A 20,387-nucleotide genomic window follows, 5' to 3' on the forward strand; every position below is an offset into this window, starting at 1 on the left:
TTGTTTCTACCACCTGAAAAGCAGCATATACATGTTCCTAAAACAGTCTGGATTAGGTGGCACACCATCCCCTAAACTTCAGGCAGGAGTTTGAGTCATAGTTTTAGGTTTTGCTGTTTGGGTATTTGGGAGAAAATTGTAATTTGGCTTGAAATACCCTTTATACAACATTAAGCATGTATTTAAAATCTAAAGTCTATGTTACCCATTTTGACAACAGTGCCCAATTTACATTGCACTTTTTCAATGTGACAATAGGTCATACTGGTTTCCAAATACAACTATCAGTCTCATGAAACTACTTTTCCAGCACAAAACTATGTAACACTCCATCTGCAGAGCTGCAGATGGATCTAAATCGCTGTTCATCCTTGAGAAACTCCTTAATCTTTCTTTCAACAGTGGAAAGAGAGTTGAATTATCTTTCACCTTTTAAAGTTCTTCCTCCTTTGCTACAATGATGCATACCACACCAGCACAAAAGGATTTCCAGACTTCCTTTCTATCTTATCAACTCTGAAGCATAATCACAGCTTTTGCTGAGATCACTGTAGATAATTATCAATTACCCTGTAAATCGCGTCCAACATACTCTTTCAACAGGCAACAAAGAAAGGAGTGTAATTAATTAAAACTTGCTCCTCTTCGCCGAGAATGCACAGGTTGAAAGGACCATGGCCCGGTGTGACACCATTCCTGACATGTGTGTCTTGAGGGAATCTCTGCCCCACAACGATGCCGAGTCTCTAACACCAGGGGAATTCCCAAGGTGCAAAAACAACTGCTTTTTTTTTTTTTTATCTTACAATACGCGGGAGGGCCTGCAGATGAAGAGGGAAGCGTTTTTGCTGAATGAGTGCAGAGGGAACACTTGGATGGGAAAGCTGTCAGAGAAACAAGCAGATAAATGTTGCTCAGCTAATGTGGATCACGTTCCCACGGGGGACTCTGGGATTTTCCTGAGTGTACGCCATGTCGAGTGAAATATGAAGATCCAGGGGAGAGAAAAAGGACACGTTTGGATGGAACTCAAAAGTAGGCCATGTAAAGCTGGCTTTACTGACCACAAAAATACACCAATTCTTTGCACAGCATTAAATATCCATGTCTTTATATATTTTTGGAGTGTCAAAAAAATGGATAAATGGAATATTTGGATATATTACCAGTTATGACCAGAAATAATGTACTTAACCCGCCAAAAAACACTTAAAGTACATGTTTTTTTTCTGTGCTCCCAAGCCCCTTGTCAGGCTTAAATGAGCAACAAAACTATTAAATTACACAAATTGAATATAAACTAAGATTTAATTGCATGTTTAATTGCTCTCAGTGTTAGGCTGAACAGGCATTTTAGCAGGAGAAAAGTAGCAACACTAGTTTTTCAATTACGGTGTATTTTAGGGAGAAAAAAATGGCAATTTTGCATATTCGAATGAGTCATTATGGGACAGAATGAGGTCTAAAACATTTGCATGCAAATACAACTCAAATCAATCTTATTTGTGACACACTGACTAATGAATGTCAGTGTTTTAAAATGAGCCCCATCAGTTTAACCCGTCATATGTCATTTTTAAACGTTAAATGAATAGATGAGCCAAATTAAGGGACTGTATCTCATGTTTTCAAGTAAACTCTCCCAGTAGATTTGCATGTTCTTTTGCATCCACTGCCATGCAAATAAAGGGCACGTTATCATAGCTGCCAGTACAATATGCAGCCTTTTTCTTGCCTGATCTTGGTAAGTTATAGTCCGGCTGCAAGGAAAGATTGTTTCCCTGATTTACATCTCATTGGCCAGCAATGCGTGACATGGATGGCTTGTGTTGTACTGTAGGTCCCCAGTGGGGCTGTTGGGGCCAATCAGCTGTTTTCCTTTCAAGCTTGTTGGGACTGCAGGATGTGTGTTTGCATTAATTGTAATGTTAGGATAGAAATCTGTTCATGCTGAAGGGACCAAATATAGTAGGCTTGTAAAACCACTGCAGGGCCAAAAACCTTCCGAGTCTAAAGGCCCATTTATGCTCACCACATCAGTCGCTTCACACGCAAACAGTGATGTCGCCACAGTTATGTACCATTTTTACCAGCACTAGCTGCACTATTCTCGGCAGTGATTGGTTTCACCGCCTAAACAAAAACTCCATATCAGCGCTGGTATTACTAAAAAACAGAACCAGAAGCAAGTACAAGGTTTTGGTTTTTTTTAGAAAGCTTAGTCTTTGAAACTCTTGCAACATCTCCCTCTGTATAATCTATGAATCATCTTTGATTGTGTACTGAGATCATTAAAATCGCAGGAAAAACCAACACGATCTTAAACGTGTGTCATCAATACACACGAGGTTGCAAAAAAAAGTGCAACCTGTGCCAGCGATGTGATCCGGCACTAATTGCAAGAATGATGAGCACAAATGGGACAATCGTTCTCCCTCCAAAGTCTTGACAACAAGGACACAGAAAATTATCATTCAAACGGACAAAACTCAAAAACTACTTTTAAACTTTCCTATTAAGGTTAAGGTTGTGATGTGATCTGTGACCTGAGTGATGACTCAGGGTGTTTTCATCCCTGCTCTGTTTAGTCCATCTGAATCAGACTCTGGTCTGTTTTCCTCCTTGGTGCAGTTCATTTGTGCACAGTAATCACACCAAACTAACCATACTTGAACTCTGTTTGGAACCAGACACAAGCCTCCTCCTCAAAAAACTCCAGAGCAGTTTGTTTATGGTGAGAATGTGATTGGGCATCGATCCAAACCAACTATCAGCTGCAAGTGGGAACCACTGGTGTATTGTAGCCATGACGTTAAATATTTATTTTGGGCTATACTAGGAAAAAAATGTTGGGGAAGAAACCAATTAAATCTGGTCTTTGCATGGTTAATTATTCATTGTTGGACTAAAACATGTTGGTTAGTTTTTAATTTATATTGTGGTAAGTTTGGGAGATTGAGAGAGATAACGCGGTCATAGTGGACGAGCCCCCAGGAAATAAATGGAAGCCACTGTAATGTCCTAATGTGAGGACAACATATGTGTAGGACAGGGGGAGGGACAGAAGGTGAGATAAGACGGAGCAGCAGTTGTTTAACACTGATGCCGTTATTAATTCAGCAGTGCTGGGTGCACGGCGGAGGAATCAGCATGTGATTGAGATGATAACAGGCTGGGCCAGGACAACCTTGTGATCCAAGGTCAAGATGTAACAGTGATTCAACAGACAGAGCACAAATAACCATTTCGGCTTTTCAACAGCAGACAGAGCACCACAGTGAGGCAAAAATAAACTGCACATGCTGCTCAGTGCATAAAACACCATGAAACGTCACCCTGCAACGTCACCGAGGCAGCGGTTTGGTTTTCTGAGTGCTTTCATGGATGTGCTATGTATGTTTTGAACAGTATGGTTGATGCAGCTCATCCAAAAGGAAAGCTTTTTTACTTATTTATTTATTTGATATAATAAAAAGTTTTGTTGAAAATCCTGTTCCATTTAAAATTCTTGTCAAAACAAGCACATACAGCAACTTGAATTTCTACTTCAGTGTCTGGAGTGAGATATCTTTAACAAAAAAAAAGAAAAGGAATCAAGGAAAAGAAAGTTAAGATAGGGGAAAAAGCAGAGTTAGCCTTTTAAACTGGCTGACTAATTTAGTTTCCTTTTGACATATTTCCTTTTTTCTCATATAAAAAATAAATGTAATTAACTAATATAGATTTCACATAATAGCTTTAATTTTAAATTAAAAATCATGAAACCCAGATACAAAAATATTATAATACACCAATATAAAGTTTGAGTTGCTGTCATTACCTTTGCCAAGGAGGTTATGTTTTTGGTAGTGTTTGCATGTCATGCTCAAGAAGTAAATAAATTCTGATAAAACCTTGTAGTGGTGTAGAGCAGAGTCATGGTAACAATCCAATACAATTTGGCTTACATCCACCGCAGTCTTCAAGATGAACTTGGTGACTTATAGGGGTGGGGGAAAAAATCGATACTGTGTAGTATCGTGATATTTTGTTTGCTAATAATGTATCGATACAGGGACAGCAGAAATCGATATTTTGTTACAAAAAACGTTTTTGTGGACTGGAACATGCTCTGACTTCAGAGCATGTTGATCCTTTTTCTGAGCAAGAATCCTGACACTCCTTCACTGTCCAAATGTGTTTAACTTTTTTTTTGGCAGCAATAAACATGACAGTTTACTTATTTTAATTTAAGACATGTTTTATTTTAATTAAGTTTAAAACTTTTTTATTTAATGTAAAATTATATTTTGTTTTAATTTACTTTCAAATTCTTCAGTTGCTGAATGGGCTGCATAGTTTTCATAAATTGCATAGTTTAGAATAGCTATAATTGTACCAGATGGTTGCATTCAGTTAATGGACTAGACTGTAATACAAACCATTCAGTTTGTCAACAATAAAACTGACTGAAATGAGAGAAAGACTGAGTGCGAGACTTTGATATTATATAAAATGAATATTGATAAAGTTTACCTTTATGTACAGAATCTGAATATCGCAAAATATTTTTAAAAAATTGCAATAATATCGTATCGTGCATTAAGTATTGTGATAATATCGTATCGTGGGATGTATGGTGATTCCCACCTCTAGTGACTTATTGGTTGAAAATTGACAAAAACCCTTGTAGACTGGATGACCCTTGAAAGTATGGTGTGTATTGTTAACATATAGAAAATACCATATAAAGATTTTCAATATCATGTCACATTTGACCTCTGACCTCTCCTTCAAGGTTGATAGATTGATCTGAAGGTCAGAGTGCTATATAGAACTATTTATAATGTTAATAATAATAATGTTTAAATACATTTTACAAAACAATAAAATAAATACTTCATTATAAAAGTAAATCAGGTGTGCTGAAATCAGTTTCAACAAAGCAAATAACAAAACTCTGCATTTTATATTTTAGTTGAAACAAGTGCAAATTTAACCCCCTAAGACGCAAACTCTTTGATGGCATGCATTTTTAATTTCTCTTTGATATTTGGGCATATTGGGGCCCGATGAATGTAAAAACAAAGAATTATCAGATTTTATTTTTTTTTTTTACCTAATTTTTGTTTCTGAGAAAAATGAGAGCTGCATATGTGGACATTCGTTTTAAATTTTGATAGAACAGTGGCAGTATAATGTCCTCGTAAATGGATATCAGGCCCTTGTAGAGCAAAATTAGGTATTTGGTCTAGACATCCCAAAATGTGATGTCCACAAATGTGGATACCAGGTACTAGGAAGTTAAAATGCATTTAAAAAGAACAACAACAACAAACAAACATGTACAAAATGCAATACTATTCCTTTAAAAGGAAATACTGCCCAGAGACTGAAATGCCTTGGTGGAGGTTTATACCCTTGGAGTGCTTTTTGTGGAGTTTTTGTGTGTGTTTGTATTTTAGGTCTTTTTTTTTTTACTATTTCCAGTTAATAAAACTGAGTGAGAGGTTACTCATCTTACTCAGCATCCCTCAAAAAGAAACGGCACAGAACAGAGTCAGGGTTTCTTGTTACGGCGGGTGGCGTAATCATTCAGGTAATGTGTCACTGCCTTTCACAGGCTACGATCCCCCTGGGCCCCACCACTTGTTCCCAGCAATAAGCTAATTGATTGAAACATTCATCATCATCCACAGCCACATTCTCTTATGAAAGCTGACCCCGGGGCAGCAAAGTCCTAGACTTTTGGAGAACATTGAAACGCACTAATGGAAGTGCCATTAGTGAGAGATGAGAGGAGGAGAGACGAGAACCCCAACAAGAGTGTGTACACTTTTTCCACAGGAAATGAAGGTGAGATTGGGGTCGATCATCCGTGGGCTTCGCACTCGTCTCTGTTCATTCGTGTAGTTTCATCGTGATTGGTTTAAGTCAGACCTGCATCCCTAATCAAAGGAACTGCAGTGTTTGCTCCTAGCTAAATAAATGCAGTCTATAATTAAATTGATTGCTATACTACTTTTTGACAGCAGCACAGTGACAAGCCTGCTCCTGCAAACTGATGGTGATGTATGTGTAATGCCTAGCATATAATCTTCTGCATAGAAAACCCTGAGCTCATTGGCAATATAAGGAAACAACACGTGCTATTTTCCTGCACCAGTAAATGCATCATTGCACGTGATTAAAATATGACCGTCCATCCATCCATCCATCCATTCGCTTCCGCTTATCCTTTTCAGGGTCGCGGGGGGCGCTGGAGCCTATCCCAGCTGTCATAGGGCGAGAGGCGGGGTACACCCTGGACAGGTCGCCAGTCTGTCGCACATTCACACCTAATGGCAATTTGGATTTTTCCAATTAACCTATCCCCACAAGCTGCATGTCTTTGGACGGTGGGAGGAAGCCGGAGTACCCGGAAAGAACCCACACAAACACGGGGAGAACATGCAAACTCCACACAGAAAGACCCCGGCCTGATGTTGGAATTGAACTCAGGACCTTCTTGCTGTGCGGCAACAGTGCTAACCACCGTGCCACCGTGCTGCCCTTAAACTAAAATATGACCGATCAATGATACAGTGGGGCAAAAAAGTATTTAGTCAGCCACCGATTGTGCAAGTTCCCCCACTTAAAATGATGACAGAGGTCAGTAATTTGCACCAGAGGTGCACTTCAACTGTGAGAGACAGAATGTGAAAAAAAAAATCCATGAATTCACATGGTAGGATTTGTAAAGAATTTATTCGTAAATCAGGGTGGAAAATAAGTATTTGGTCAATAACAAAAATACAACTCAATACTTTGTAACATAACCTTTGTTGGCAATAACAGAGCTCAAACGTTTACTATAGGTCTTTACCAGGTTTGCACACACAGTAGCTGGTATTTTGGCCCATTCCTCCATGCAGATCTTCTCAAGAGCAGTGATGTTTTGGGGCTGTCGCCGAGCAACACGGACTTTCAACTCCCGCCACAGATTTTCTATGGGGTTGAGGTCTGGAGACTGGCTAGGCCACTCCAGGACTTTCAAATGCTTCTTACGGAGCCACTCCTTTGTTGCCCGGGCGGTGTGTTTTGGATCATTGTCATGTTGGAAGACCCAGCCTCGTTTCATCTTCAAAGTTCTCACTGATGGAAGGAGGTTTTGGCTCAAAATCTCACGATACTTGGCCCCATTCATTCTGTCCTTAACACGGATCAGTCGTCCTGTCCCCTTGGCAGAAAAACAGCCCCATAGTATGATGTTTCCACCCCCATGCTTCACAGTAGGTATGGTGTTCTTGGGATGCAACTCAGTATTCTTCTTCCTCCAAACACGACGAGTTGAGTTTATACCAAAAAGTTCTACTTTGGTTTCATCTGACCACATGACATTCTCCCAATCCTCTGCTGTATCATCCATGTGCTCTCTGGCAAACTTCAGACGGGCCTGGACATGCACTGGCTTCAGCAGCGGAACACGTCTGGCACTGCGGGATTTGATTCCCTGCCGTTGTAGTGTGTTACTGATGGTGACCTTTGTTACTTTGGTCCCAGCTCTCTGCAGGTCATTCACCAGGTCCCCCCGTGTGGTTCTGGGATCTTTGCTCACCGTTCTCATGATCATTTTGACCCCACGGGATGAGATCTTGCGTGGAGCCCCAGATCGAGGGAGATTATCAGTGGTCTTGTATGTCTTCCATTTTCTGATGATTGCTCCCACAGTTGATTTTTTCACACCAAGCTGCTTGCCTATTGTAGATTCACTCTTCCCAGTCTGGTGCAGGTCTACAATTCTTTTCCTGGTGTCCTTCGAAAGCTCTTTGGTCTTGGCCATGGCGGAGTTTGGAGTCTGACTGGTTGAGGCTGTGGACAGGTGTCTTTTATACAGATGATGAGGTCAAACAGGTGCCATTCATACAGGTAACGAGTGGGGGACAGAAAAGCTTCTTACAGAAGACGTTACAGGTCTGTGAGAGCCAGGGATTTTCCTTGTTTGGGGTGACCAAATACTTATTTTCCACCCTGATTTACGAATAAATTCTTTACAAATCCTACCATGTGAATTCATGGATTTTTTTTTCACATTCTGTCTCTCACAGTTGAAGTGTACCTCTGGTGCAAATTACTGACCTCTGTCATCATTTTAAGTGGGGGAACTTGCACAATCGGTGGCTGACTAAATACTTTTTTGCCCCACTGTAAATAAAATGAAATATTAAAATATTAATACGTAAAAATACTTCATTATGTCGAGTACTGTTTCCTTTCCTCTTTTATGTCTATTTTTCGCATTATGGTTTTAAGTGCTTGAGTACTGATATTTACTGAGGCAATGTGTGTATAGTAATGTACTGTACGGTGCAAAAGCCATTCATCCTTCTTTAGTTGGCACTATTACAAAACGCCCAAGATAGCATAGTTTGAAAAGGCATAGTGCAGCATATTTGCACCAATGAGGTGATTTCCAAAAAGCTATTAGCACTGAACCTGGTATAGTTCAGCATGGTGTGCAATGTGTCCTTAAAAAATTTGAGGAAATTGGCCAAAAGAGATGACAAAATAAGAAGTGGCAGGCTTAAAAAAAAAAATCTGTCTGCAGCAGATGAATGGTATCTGAAAGTCATGTCTTATCCATTTAAGACCTACCATAGAACCAAGTCCGCCAGAGTTATCTTTATATTTTTACATGCTGTAGTGCCATTTTTGGGAGCATTTCAAGTTGCTATACATCAATACAACTGTTATAGCCCAAACTTTAATAATATGTATGCATTAAGTGCATAATAACTACACAAATTGCAAAAAAGTGCAATAAACTACAAACAAATTGGAAATTGTTTTTTTTTTGGGGGAGGGGGGAGTTTACACATATTTCTAGTTAGAGAAATTTAAGAGGTTTATCCCTCAAAACTGTAAATACAAAAAAGTTGCACAAAATAGTTTCCAACCACAGGAAATTTATTTAGTTTTATTTTTGAGATACACCAATTTTTATATACTGCAGGAAAAACGAAGATAAAATATTATAATGCAAATTTACAAAAAAACAGCATGTGCATCAAAATAAACTATTTCCAGCAGTGCAATTTTAGTTCTAAGCATCCCAGAAAGTATTCAGGAAAGCATAAAGTCAAACATGACTTTAAAAAACACCAGCAGAGGTTTATAAGGCCCCGAAGGTAAACTACATTTTCTGCAAAAATCTTCCGTCACTTCCGGTTTCGGGCAAGTAATGGCGGACATAGTTCGCGCTGACGTCTGTTCCAACGTAGGAAGTGTTATGAACAGCTGATCGGATCGGCAAAGAGTGTTTCTGGAATATTGTGTTTTTGTTGCTGCAAGTGCTTTTAATGCAGTTTTTGCAAAGCTATAAGTGGAAGGAAACCGTGACCTAGGGCAAGCTGATGGCATAACATGTAAGTACAACTCCTCTGGTTTCATATGCAAAAAAAAAATTATTGTGCTAGCTTACGTGGTTGCAGTTCTACAGGGTTTTAAAAATAGTTACGCAAAACGGAGCGTGCCCGCTCTGACCGGTTTTAAAGGGTTAACAGACCTGACAAAGGACCTGAGAGATGCATCTGACCTTTTTAGTTGATCCATTTAACCTAAATGAGATTATCCTAATGGAAGAGTAGCTGTCAAGAAGCCATTCTTATGGAAGGGAAACAGGGGAATAACGGTCGAACCCAAAACTGGATTGAAAATCAGCAGCAAGAGGTCTTTTTCTAGGAAAATACAGAGAAGGTGTGACTTCAGCCTTTTTCACAAGCTCTATGTAGGAATCCTGTGTATTAACAGGTTGAGCAGGTTGCTATTTTGTGAGTCTTCCATATCACTCAGTTGCTTCCCCAGAGATTATGTCATACACAGTTCAACTTCAGCTTGCACAGCAGCTGGTGACATCTTGATATTCATTTGTCAAATAATATTTTTTCCTACAAAATGGTATTGTTTAATGATTTCACACACAGTTTGGAAATCTGTAAGAAATGGTGAAATGAAAATGAAGTTGTCCTGTTGGGCAGGCCAGTGCGTTTGTGGCATGGACCCAAAAGCAGACACAGAAGAGACAAAAACTAAGGTGTAACAAAACGTGAGCGGTTTATTTGGCCAAAAAACGTGAATACAAATCAATGCAGAGCAAACCGGGACGAAAACTAAAACTAAAAGCTAGACTGGGAAAAACTAAACTATGACAACTATGACAATGAGACGTGATCGTGATTCTGAGCAGGTAAATATGAGAAACTATGAGAAAAACATGAACATAACCTAAACAGAATCATGAGATTCCTGAAGACATGACATGAAGAAAAGAAAACAGACACACCAACACTGAACAGAGGAAGACAGAGGACTTAAATACACAGAAGGGCAATGAGGGAAGTGGAAACACCTGGGGAGACACAGCTGACACGAATGAGCAAGATGCCACGGGGGAAGCAAAACTAAACACACTGAACATGTAAACACAATACTTTCAAAATAAAACAGGAAACATGGAGACACATGAACTGGGACATGCAAGCCTGACACGAGAGACAGAGAGAGGGAAAGGGACACAGAGGAGAGAGACACAGGGGGAACCTATATAGACAAGGAGATAACACATGACAAACAGAAAAAGACTCATAAACAAGGGGACATAGGTGAAACACAAACTAGACTAAAACTCAACAAAACTAATAATAACAATACAAGAACTTAACATATTTCAAATATAACATAAGAAATCAAAAATACAAACTAAAGAATCAAAGACAAATATTGACAGATTTTAAAACAGCATTGCCCTCAAATAACCACAGTGTTTGGATGCTGTTGGGGTTGTTGTATTTTTCCTGTCAATAATCTGAGCTTCATTGTGCTTTGCCTTAGTGTGCGCGCCTGTTGGATCAGTCATCCATGTCATCTGCCTCCATCTGAGTTTGGGCTGCCTGTACGCTCGGCTGGACAAACAGCAGCTTGAGAGGAAAGAGAGGCCTGGAAATCCGGCAGGGCGGCTGCAAGCGACTGCATTTTGTCAAATTCAATTGCTGGAATGGCGCCACTTAAGCAGCTCCTAAGATGCAAATGAAAAACAGCGGATGCGCGACGCATGGAAGTCGTAGTTGTTATGCGAATAATGATGGCGAGATGTATGCATAAAGGACACTAAGTAGTAGTGACGAGTTTGCTGTAAATGCTGCTATAAAGAGCATCTGGGGGTGGAAAAGGAATGAGAATGCTGCACATAAATAAACAACCCCAACACGATCATAACAAAGTGCTTTGTTTCCAATAAAACAAAGAAAGTACGCCTTACATGGATCTTAAAATGGTCCCAAAGAAACCCATTACACATCAAATTGCTGCACATAAAGAGGGAATACCTATACAGCTTAAAAAAACAGTCAATAAAACTAAATGAACGCCTATTTGCAAATACAGGGGAACCCTTTTAGTGTTTTTTACAGCATCACCACACAAAAAAATCCTAAAACATTTGATTACACTTCAGTCATGCTTTCTATCCATAGCTCGAGAAACATCTGCCTCCTCTATCAGCCCCAAATTGCCTGGCCATGCACTTTAAGACCAGAAAGAGGCTCTAACAGATACAAAGATTTTGCTTTTTTGTTTCTTGCAAAACATATGAATTACAACCCCTGCATTCCACATCAACAACTAACAATGAGGTGGCTGTAGCTGCTCTTGCTCTTGGTCAGCGTACGTCCACATATACAGTTGCTCTCCCTGTCCACATAGTTTATCTAGCAGGCATGACGATAATGAGCACCTCCGCACGATAAAGCTGTCAAGCAACACAGGACACATCCTGTAGTGTGCCACAACCACAACAGCTTTCATCATTCAGCTCTGAGCAAGCACGCTCCTGACATGCACCCGCGGTGTGAGCACACATTATTCTGCAAACCCGGCTAAAATCCATGCCATTAACCAAGCATTTCTCTCCTCGCAGTCACCCGACACAGAGGCACTATGTCAAATGTCTCTGGCATTGACTGTCCACAGAGAGGTGCAAGTGCTCAGACAAAGAGAGTGATTAATTATTCAAAGAGGCTCACTGCAATCCATTACATCACATGCATTATGAAGCAGCCTGATCTACGGCACCTCTTCAAAATCTATCCGTCTTAAGGATGAGGCTGAAACGGACAGGAGACTAGCTGCTAGGTAGACAGCAGGACAGGTAAATAAAGGGCTGCAATTAACAGCAGGAATAAAAATGTAATGACCTGCACATAACATGGCATTATTAATTATTTAATTAGTGAAACTGTAAATCTTTACTTTTGCACTTTCTGTAGAGTTTTATTTTCATACTTTTCTCATTTTAAACTGGTCATCCACTAGGTTATTGAACCTTTTTTTTACCAGCAATAACCTAAGTTTATATAGGTAATCAATGTTCTGTTGCATGACCCACTTTCAGCTTTTGGACGGATGGTCTCATATTTGACTCCAGAATAAGTGCCCAGTTCACATGTCTGCAAAACCAGCCCATCCCTCCACCACCACGCTTGACTAGCATAAGATGTTTGGTTTTGTCTAAACACGGCGTTGTGCTTTTATAAAGGTGCTCACACTGATGCAGAGCTAATCAAGCTAACTTGAATAAAGTGGTGCGATTAGAAACTACAGATTAAAAAGTTGTCCAAAACAAGCCAAGTAATATGACTATCTGACCCGAAACCTAACTTCGGTGTTTAATGATAATAGTTTTCATAATGGTGAATGTGGATGTCTGACATTCTCTTAAAAATAACAGTACTGAGAATTTTATCATCTTTTCCAAGTGGGCCTTGAGACAAGACGTTTTTCATTTTAAAAATGACCAGAGCCACTCTGCCAATGCTGAACATGAGTATAACCCTCCGTCTCAATTCCAGGCACTTATACTTAGAGTTAAATATATTTCTTGACCCTGGAAGGAAACCCTCAAGATTTGAACCAATAGGGTCTGTGTACTTTATCAGTTGGCTAATGACTACAAAATGACTTGGCTCATCTCTGTCTACCTAGTTTCACACAAAGCTGTGCATTCAGTGTCAGACAAACACATCATATTTCATGACAACGCAACCTTGACAGAGGTAATAGCTGAGACGAGCTGCAGCTGCCTTTGACAAAGCTTCATGTGTGACAAAAACATAAATCTTCCCTGCAGCCTTGGCACGCTGTGGGATATATTCGCATAGATAAACATCAAGTGATGCTTTGTATCCACTGTTCACTTTAGTTTAGTGGTTATATTGTTAGCAGTATCATTAAAGGTGAATCAGATCCCCACATTTGTCACAAGACATACAGATTTACTGGTTTTCCATTTGGAGCCTTGTGTAGATGTGACACAGTAGGTGTGGATTACAGTTCAGTTTAACTGAGCAAATCAATCTAGCCCCTATGCTTGGCACACTCACCTCCATAGTGGTCAGGTTGCATCGATGGGTTCCAGCAAACCAGCCATCAGTGGAGCACTGGTCGATATCAACATCCTGTAGATTAATGTCCACTCGAACCACTCCCCTGCAAGATGGAAGGACATTAAAAGAGATCTATTAGGGTCATTTCTACCTCCATGTTTTTATTCTTGGACTCAACTAGAGCTTTACATGATTTTCTAACATTTCACGATTTGATTGTTATGGTGAACAGCTGTGGAATTGAAGCACTTTGAAATTGTATCATTTTAAGCATATTGTATATCAGAAAAATTAAGAGTGTGGAGGTTTGAACGCAAAACAAGGCCATTAGTTCAGGCGGAAAAAGTTCACGACATAAATGTGAAAACCAACACATATGAAAAAAGATCAAGTGCAAAAAAGGAAGCACAACAGACGCTTCCCTGTGACGATGGGACTATTTATACACACAGGTCTGATTGGACAGTAGAACACACGTGGTATAACTAACAAAGGACGTGACAGAAAACTCATCTTCAAATAAATCAGAAAGTAACAGAAAGAAAACAAAGAATCACTGAGGGAACTACTAAAAGAAACAATGAAATGAACCAAAACACAGGATGTAAAACTGAAACTTGGCATTACAAAAGAACACAAGAAACAACAGGAAGTAAATACTCAAAAATGGACACAAAAAATAAAGGTTGTAATCTGCTAGAATAAAGAAATCAAAACAAGAACCGAAACATTCAACAAACACAAAAATCAAAACTTGAAACATTTGGAACAACAATAAAACCTCAAGTCTAAACTCAATTATATTTGCAAGGAAATCAAAACCCGAAAACAACAAAAAGACCACGGAGTAAACAAAGTGTAGTAAAGCCAACTGAAACCCGCTGTTGAAGAAAGTCATTTACCCTTTTGTTGATTTATTGATTGAGTGATTGATTGATTTGTGTCAGACGGGATCTTTTTGGATGGTTTTCTAAGCTTTTCAAATTAAAAGAGTTGAACTGAGGAAGGTAGATAAAGCAAGTACATTATGAGCTGTATGTTATTGTCTGATCTACTAATTTCACTTAAAAGTACAGTAAAGTTACACCAGCAGTCCCAACCTTTTTTGCGCCACGGACCAGTTTATGTCCGACAATATTTTCATGGACCGGCTTTTAAGGTGTTGCGGATAGATACAACAAAATAAAACCAGTACCGGTAACACATGGGAAAAGACCCAGGGAAACTGAGTTAATGATAAGAATTCTATAAAATAACACTAAAAACTGATAAAAACCCTGAAAACCATAAATTTCACACCCGAGGATTAACTCTCGCCGCCACTAAGCCGGTACCGGTCCGTGGCCCGTGGGTTGGGGACCGCTGAGTTACACTACCTTAAAATCCTCAACATGTAATTGCACAAACCTGTACTTGGAATCTTAACTGAAATTTTAATGGGTTCTAACATGTTATAAAGCAAAAACAGACATTTGTCTGCCTCATGTCTCATCTCTTCTTCCTAAAAGAAATCAGTCTGACAGAGATGCAATTAGCCGTGCACTACATCACAACGAGACACTCTGCAATGGCGGCTCAGCAAGGCTGGACTCTTTGTTCCGTTTCGACCAGCTGAGCCAGGCAAGACCTTCTAATGGAGCTGTTGAGGATTTAGACTTACTTAGCTTTCTGAAGCTCTGTGAAGAGGTCACCGTGTGTGATTTTGAAGGTCGGCCCCTTTGATTCTGACAAATCTTTTCACTGGTGTGGCATAAGTCCCTTTCACAAGTGCAGCTCACAGGACAAACCAACAGACAGTTACATAATGCTGTATACTATATGCATAACTATACAAGGAAAAAAAAACTAAACAAGCTTGACAAAATACTTCAAATCCACAAGAAACTCTAAACTGTCTCTCAGCGACCTCAGCCCACTTACAGGCTTTCTCTCTTGGTAGACTTAAAAATGAAGCACAGCCCGAGGCAAGTGTTGTTAGAAAATCTATACCGACTTTAAACTTTATGGAAGACATGCTCTGGAGAGTTATAGCTCAGTAGGACGAGTGTCATGACACCAAGATAATGTGCACATATGAAAAAAGGTATTTCTCTGATCCAGCATTCAGCGCCTTCAAGTTTCTCACACACAACATTTTACATAAACACCAGCCGACACGAGAGGAAAGAAAACCAAGCGTTGCCGTGTAGCTTTCGAACAAAATCACCAAATATACACTTTGTTATTTGATCAGGATGAATATAAACACAAACCCTGCTCTGAAGTGAGCGGGCGAATCAGCGCTGTTATCTATTTAATCAGGCAAAACCTGCAGCTGCTTCCCTGCAAATAAATCAGCGGCCGACTTTGCACTGACCTTTAACTCCTTTGATGCCCGTTTGAACACTGACATTCACACTGGGTTTATTTTGTTATAGGATTAACAGGAAACTTTGGTCTCCCAGTTTCCAGGATTTGTGTTTTGCATTTAAAGGAAAACAAAAAACCCGCTGGTGTAGATTTTAAACTCTTGACCCTGACCTAGTATGGATATACGTCATATACCACCGCATTAATCACCTAAGTCTAAGTTCTCATAGTCATCTAAATACTAACCCTAAATATGTAATTTGTATCTTTTTTATACTGACACAACATCATATACAACATTTTTTTTCCAAAAAAAGTCTGTTTTGCCTTTCTCCTGAAACGATGGGATGGTTCGATCAAGTGCTCGAATGATGTAGAAAAGTGCTACAAAAGTGTCAAAGTGGTTTCTTAATACAAGCCTGATTTGTCTATTAATACACGTTCATACTCAAGTCTCTTTTTTATGCCAAACCACTTTTAGTATTTAGTATCTTGCCTAAACAGTGTCTAAAGGAGACATCATCACACCATGAACTCCAGTTTTACTTTACCTACAGCAAAACGTCAGAGGTTACAAAAATTGAGTGGTGCACAATAAGCCAAAACTTGGCTCATTTGCAAGATCAAGAACATCCACATTAGAGGAGCCAATGTTCAACAACTAACTTTCTGATTAGTAAATGCCTCATTCTTCCTCCTGAGCCACAGTCAAGCCCAGAGTTCATCAGAGAATTAAGACAACTTGCCTAATAGAAATCCCCCTAATTCTGCCAAAATAACTATGACGCCATCAATGAAGTCTACAACACCTCTGAATTTCTTCTGTAGTATCAGGCACCTAACCTTCACAGTAGATGTTTTTAAGCTCTGAAAGTTGTATGGTGTGGTGGTCTGAGAAGTTAACCTCTTCAAATCTTTGTCATGGTCTTCTAACCATTCCTGAAGAATATTTGAAGTGCGGCAGGACGCCTCTTCCATCAGGAAAATCATTGCCACGAAGGAGTGCACGCAGTCTGCGTTAATGCTTAAGGAGTTAATATTAGTCAGTAAAATCTACATAAACGTTGGGAACCAAGCTTAGCCACATGAATTGTGACAACCGCAGTTTCAGCCATTACGTCTTCGTTTTGATATATATTGTGCATGCATAAAAACACATAACAACAAATTATATCTGATTTCATATAAACACCGATTTATTTATCATCTGCTGTAGAGTGCACATGTAGTTCATGTTTGCATCATTAACTTTTTAAAATGTCATTATCTTATTTTACAAGCTTATTTCTGATGTGTATCAGCGCAACACCAATGCTGTGTCTGGTTCCACTTGATAAATGGACTGGTTCTTATATAGGGGTTTTCTATTCTACAAACCTTATCCAATCCATTCACCCATTCATACAAGCACTGTTTTCTACATTGTTGTTGTTTTCTTCTATCTAACATGCAGACTGGAGCAGCTCGAGGTCGAGCCACAAACCTTTCAGTTAGTGTATGACCTGCTCTACCTCCTAAGCTACAATCACTTTATAGCAAAGATACCCCACAAGATCTTTTGGGTATGCTCTAAACCTCAGCTATCTACACGTGAGAATTTGGCTTTAAATTTTAACTGGCAGGAGCTATGTTAGCAAAGCTATTCACCTCATCTATTTTAGTGTTGTGGCTGATTGGTGATTCATGACTGAGATCTGTTTCAGGGTGTAGATGATGAAAGTTTCAGCTAATGATCATTGGCTATTAAGGCTTTAATTAGTGCCCAATGATTTGTTAATGCATTTGGCCCCTGGTGCCACTTTGTTAAAGTGTCATGGTCTGGAGAACACTGTTATCTGCAGCCTGTTTTTAAATGAACAACCCTCTTCACATCTTTTTCAACTTGTTTTTGTAATTTAACGTTAATAATGAGGCATTTTGACTGATGACAAACCTGTATGTAAAAGAGTACTTGATTAGATATTTGGTACGATTCTGTGGTTTCCATCATATCATACAGTAGAGTTGCACCAACTACTAATGATCAGAATCAGAATCCTTTAATAATCCTTAAGGAAAAGATGTGGGTTACAGTTGCTCCAACACAGTAAGAGTAACAGACTAAACTAATTAAATAATACGATATATTATAAAGGTTACAGATCTCTATGTAGTTTAGATTGATGACTAATGTAAAATTAGTTATGGCTTCATACATTAGCAACCTAGTCCTAGATGGCAGTTACTCTGTGCTCACATGAGCTGGAACTCATACAAACACCTTGTCCCATACTGTTCAGTTTTGAGACCAGGCAAAAGTGTGGTTTCCATAGTAACACCTTGGTTGAACCATGTCTTGCTGTAACTAAACAATACTCAAAACAGCAGGTGGCAGAAGATGCTGTCAATGTTGACATATCACTTTTTGGGGAGAATAAAAGACAGAGTTCATGGTTTATGTAATTTAACAAAAAAAACAAAATACAAATAATAGAATGCAATAAAAAAACTGCACCTGTGACAAACTGAAAGTGGGAGAAGCAGCAGGTACCAAAGGAAAGGCAAAATTTACTGATCCATAAGCGTTAAAAAAACTGTGGATATTTCAGAATGTCATAGCAGAAGAAAACACAGGCAGAACTAGCAGCTTTATGACAGGACTGTAACCGGCTTAGTCTTATTATTTTCATCTGTGTGTTTAAACTGTCCACCTGTTCACCATATAGTGCCCTATATCATGCCCACACCATTTTATAGTGGTGCTCAAAATCTCATCTGTAAACTTCCACTGTAGTGCACTACAAAATCATCACACGTACCACGCAGGTTCTATTATGCTTTTGTGAGCAGATGCAGTTCTTATCATTTTTATTTAAATGCTGTGGGGAGATAAGTTTCAATTGCACTGTGCAATCATTCAGACATAGCAATGCTGAGTTATCCCTGGCCCCAAGTATTATGCAGATGTTCTGCTATTGTTTTGGTGACAGATATCTGCAGCAAAGGTATCATCAGCTGTCTGCACTTGTTCCCTAGTTAGTCCATTTGAGTGAAAAACTGGACAATTCAAACAGAGCCAGGCAATTCTTAATTTTTGGTTGGCTGACTTTGAGTGGATAGAAACCCAGTATGTACAACATTAGCTACCCTTCAGTTCCCCCTTTCTCATGTTAAATCTCTTCCTCATGTATGACCTTTGCTTGTTTCTGGACTTTTGTAAGTCCCTTGTTGGAAATAGTCGCTTCACTGACTTCTTCACTGTGAGAGCACTGCCCGTTTTGGATGAAAGATTCCCATTGTGTCCCAGTTTCCTGCATCTGAGTCCTCGAACACAAGAGTTCTTCAGCACACACACACACACTTAGCTGAAACAATACAACATGAAATGAAAAAAAATCAAAGAAATATCAAAAATAAACGAGGGAATATTACTACACATTAATAAAGCAACCCTTAGAATAAGTTACTGTTCCAAACATGGTATCTAAAATCTTTTTTAGCTTAATATTAAGAAATTAACTTACTATGCTAAATAAGAAATGAACTATCCCTCCCTGCATTTTCTTCCACTAAACAGATTCAGGGTACTCGGGGACAAAAGGTTACCCCACCTGTCATAAAGTAAGACAGGTGCATGTCCTTGTAGTTAGTGGGGTAAGCTAAACTAAGTCAAACTAAAGTCCATCATGTAGATAATTCAAATTTATTTAGGGAATTATCTATTTGTTGTTATCTATTTATTTGGCCACGTAAACTGTCATTGGTAAACATGACAAGTGATAATGCTAAGGCCACCTTCAAGCCTTGATGGTTTCATTTAATGCCGGGATTCCAAACAAATCAAATTACCACAACTGACACACAGCATGAGACATTGTGGAGGCTCTGCAGGCCTACAGCAGTCTTTGTCCATCTGGTAATCCATGCTAGACTGTTATCACTTATTTAGCATAGTAAGTAAAAGCTCCAGGGTCAAAACAAGCAGTTAAAACTTGGGGATGTGTTGCGCTATACAAACAAAATAAAAAAATATATACATGTTATCAAAATAGCAATAAAAAATAATAATGTACACGCATACACAAATACTGCTGCTCTGGCATGTTCTCCAGGTGTTAAGAGGCGGTTTACTATTCCCGGTTCCCAGTGGACACCAGGTGAGTGCAATGCTCTCTTTGCCTGTACCTCTGTTATTAATAACTGCTGCTCTGGTCCTGCCTTGGGGCAAACTGACCTCGCTGTTTTCTCCTGCACTGCTGGTTGTTTCGTGTGAGAAATTACATGCAATTCTCTGTTATGTAATAAGGATTGGAAATGTCGCACTGAAACACAGCAGACACACAAGAATACGCTGATTTGTTAGTGATGGAGGATTCATGAAACCGTTAGTTTCAGTGGCAGCTGAAGTATTAACATTTGCTTAGGTTTTGCATTTGAAAAGTGAGTCTGCACAAAGAGGAAAATAGTCTGCAGTCGGCTTCTCTTTTTTTCCCCCTTCTCCTCCCGACTCCCCAGGCAACCTTTAGCTTCCCAGTCAAAGAGGACATATGGTGTATAAAATGGCTTTTGGGGGGAAAAAAGAAAGAAGAAAATGTTGGAAACGGTGGTGTTGACTGGGTATGTGCTGCACAAAGACTGGGTCGTAATTGAGAGCAGCAGCGA

The 20,387-nt window shown here is 39.3% G+C and overlaps 1 protein-coding gene across 3 annotated transcripts in view; it reads right to left on the minus strand.

The window, feature by feature from the left end:
• Positions 1-20,387, minus strand: part of gpr158a (G protein-coupled receptor 158a) — a 95,766-nt gene that overhangs the window by 61,508 nt on the left and 13,871 nt on the right. For all 3 annotated transcript variants that reach the window (XM_085172328.1, XM_085172327.1, XM_085172329.1), the window contains exon 2: positions 13,395-13,500. In XM_085172328.1, the coding sequence (XP_085028454.1) occupies positions 13,395-13,500 (106 nt within the window). The remainder of the gene's footprint in view (positions 1-13,394; positions 13,501-20,387) is intronic.

Source organism: Neolamprologus multifasciatus, chromosome 9 (assembly GCF_963576455.1).
Source record: "Neolamprologus multifasciatus chromosome 9, fNeoMul1.2, whole genome shotgun sequence".
In the NCBI taxonomy this organism is placed as follows: domain Eukaryota; kingdom Metazoa; phylum Chordata; class Actinopteri; order Cichliformes; family Cichlidae; genus Neolamprologus; species Neolamprologus multifasciatus.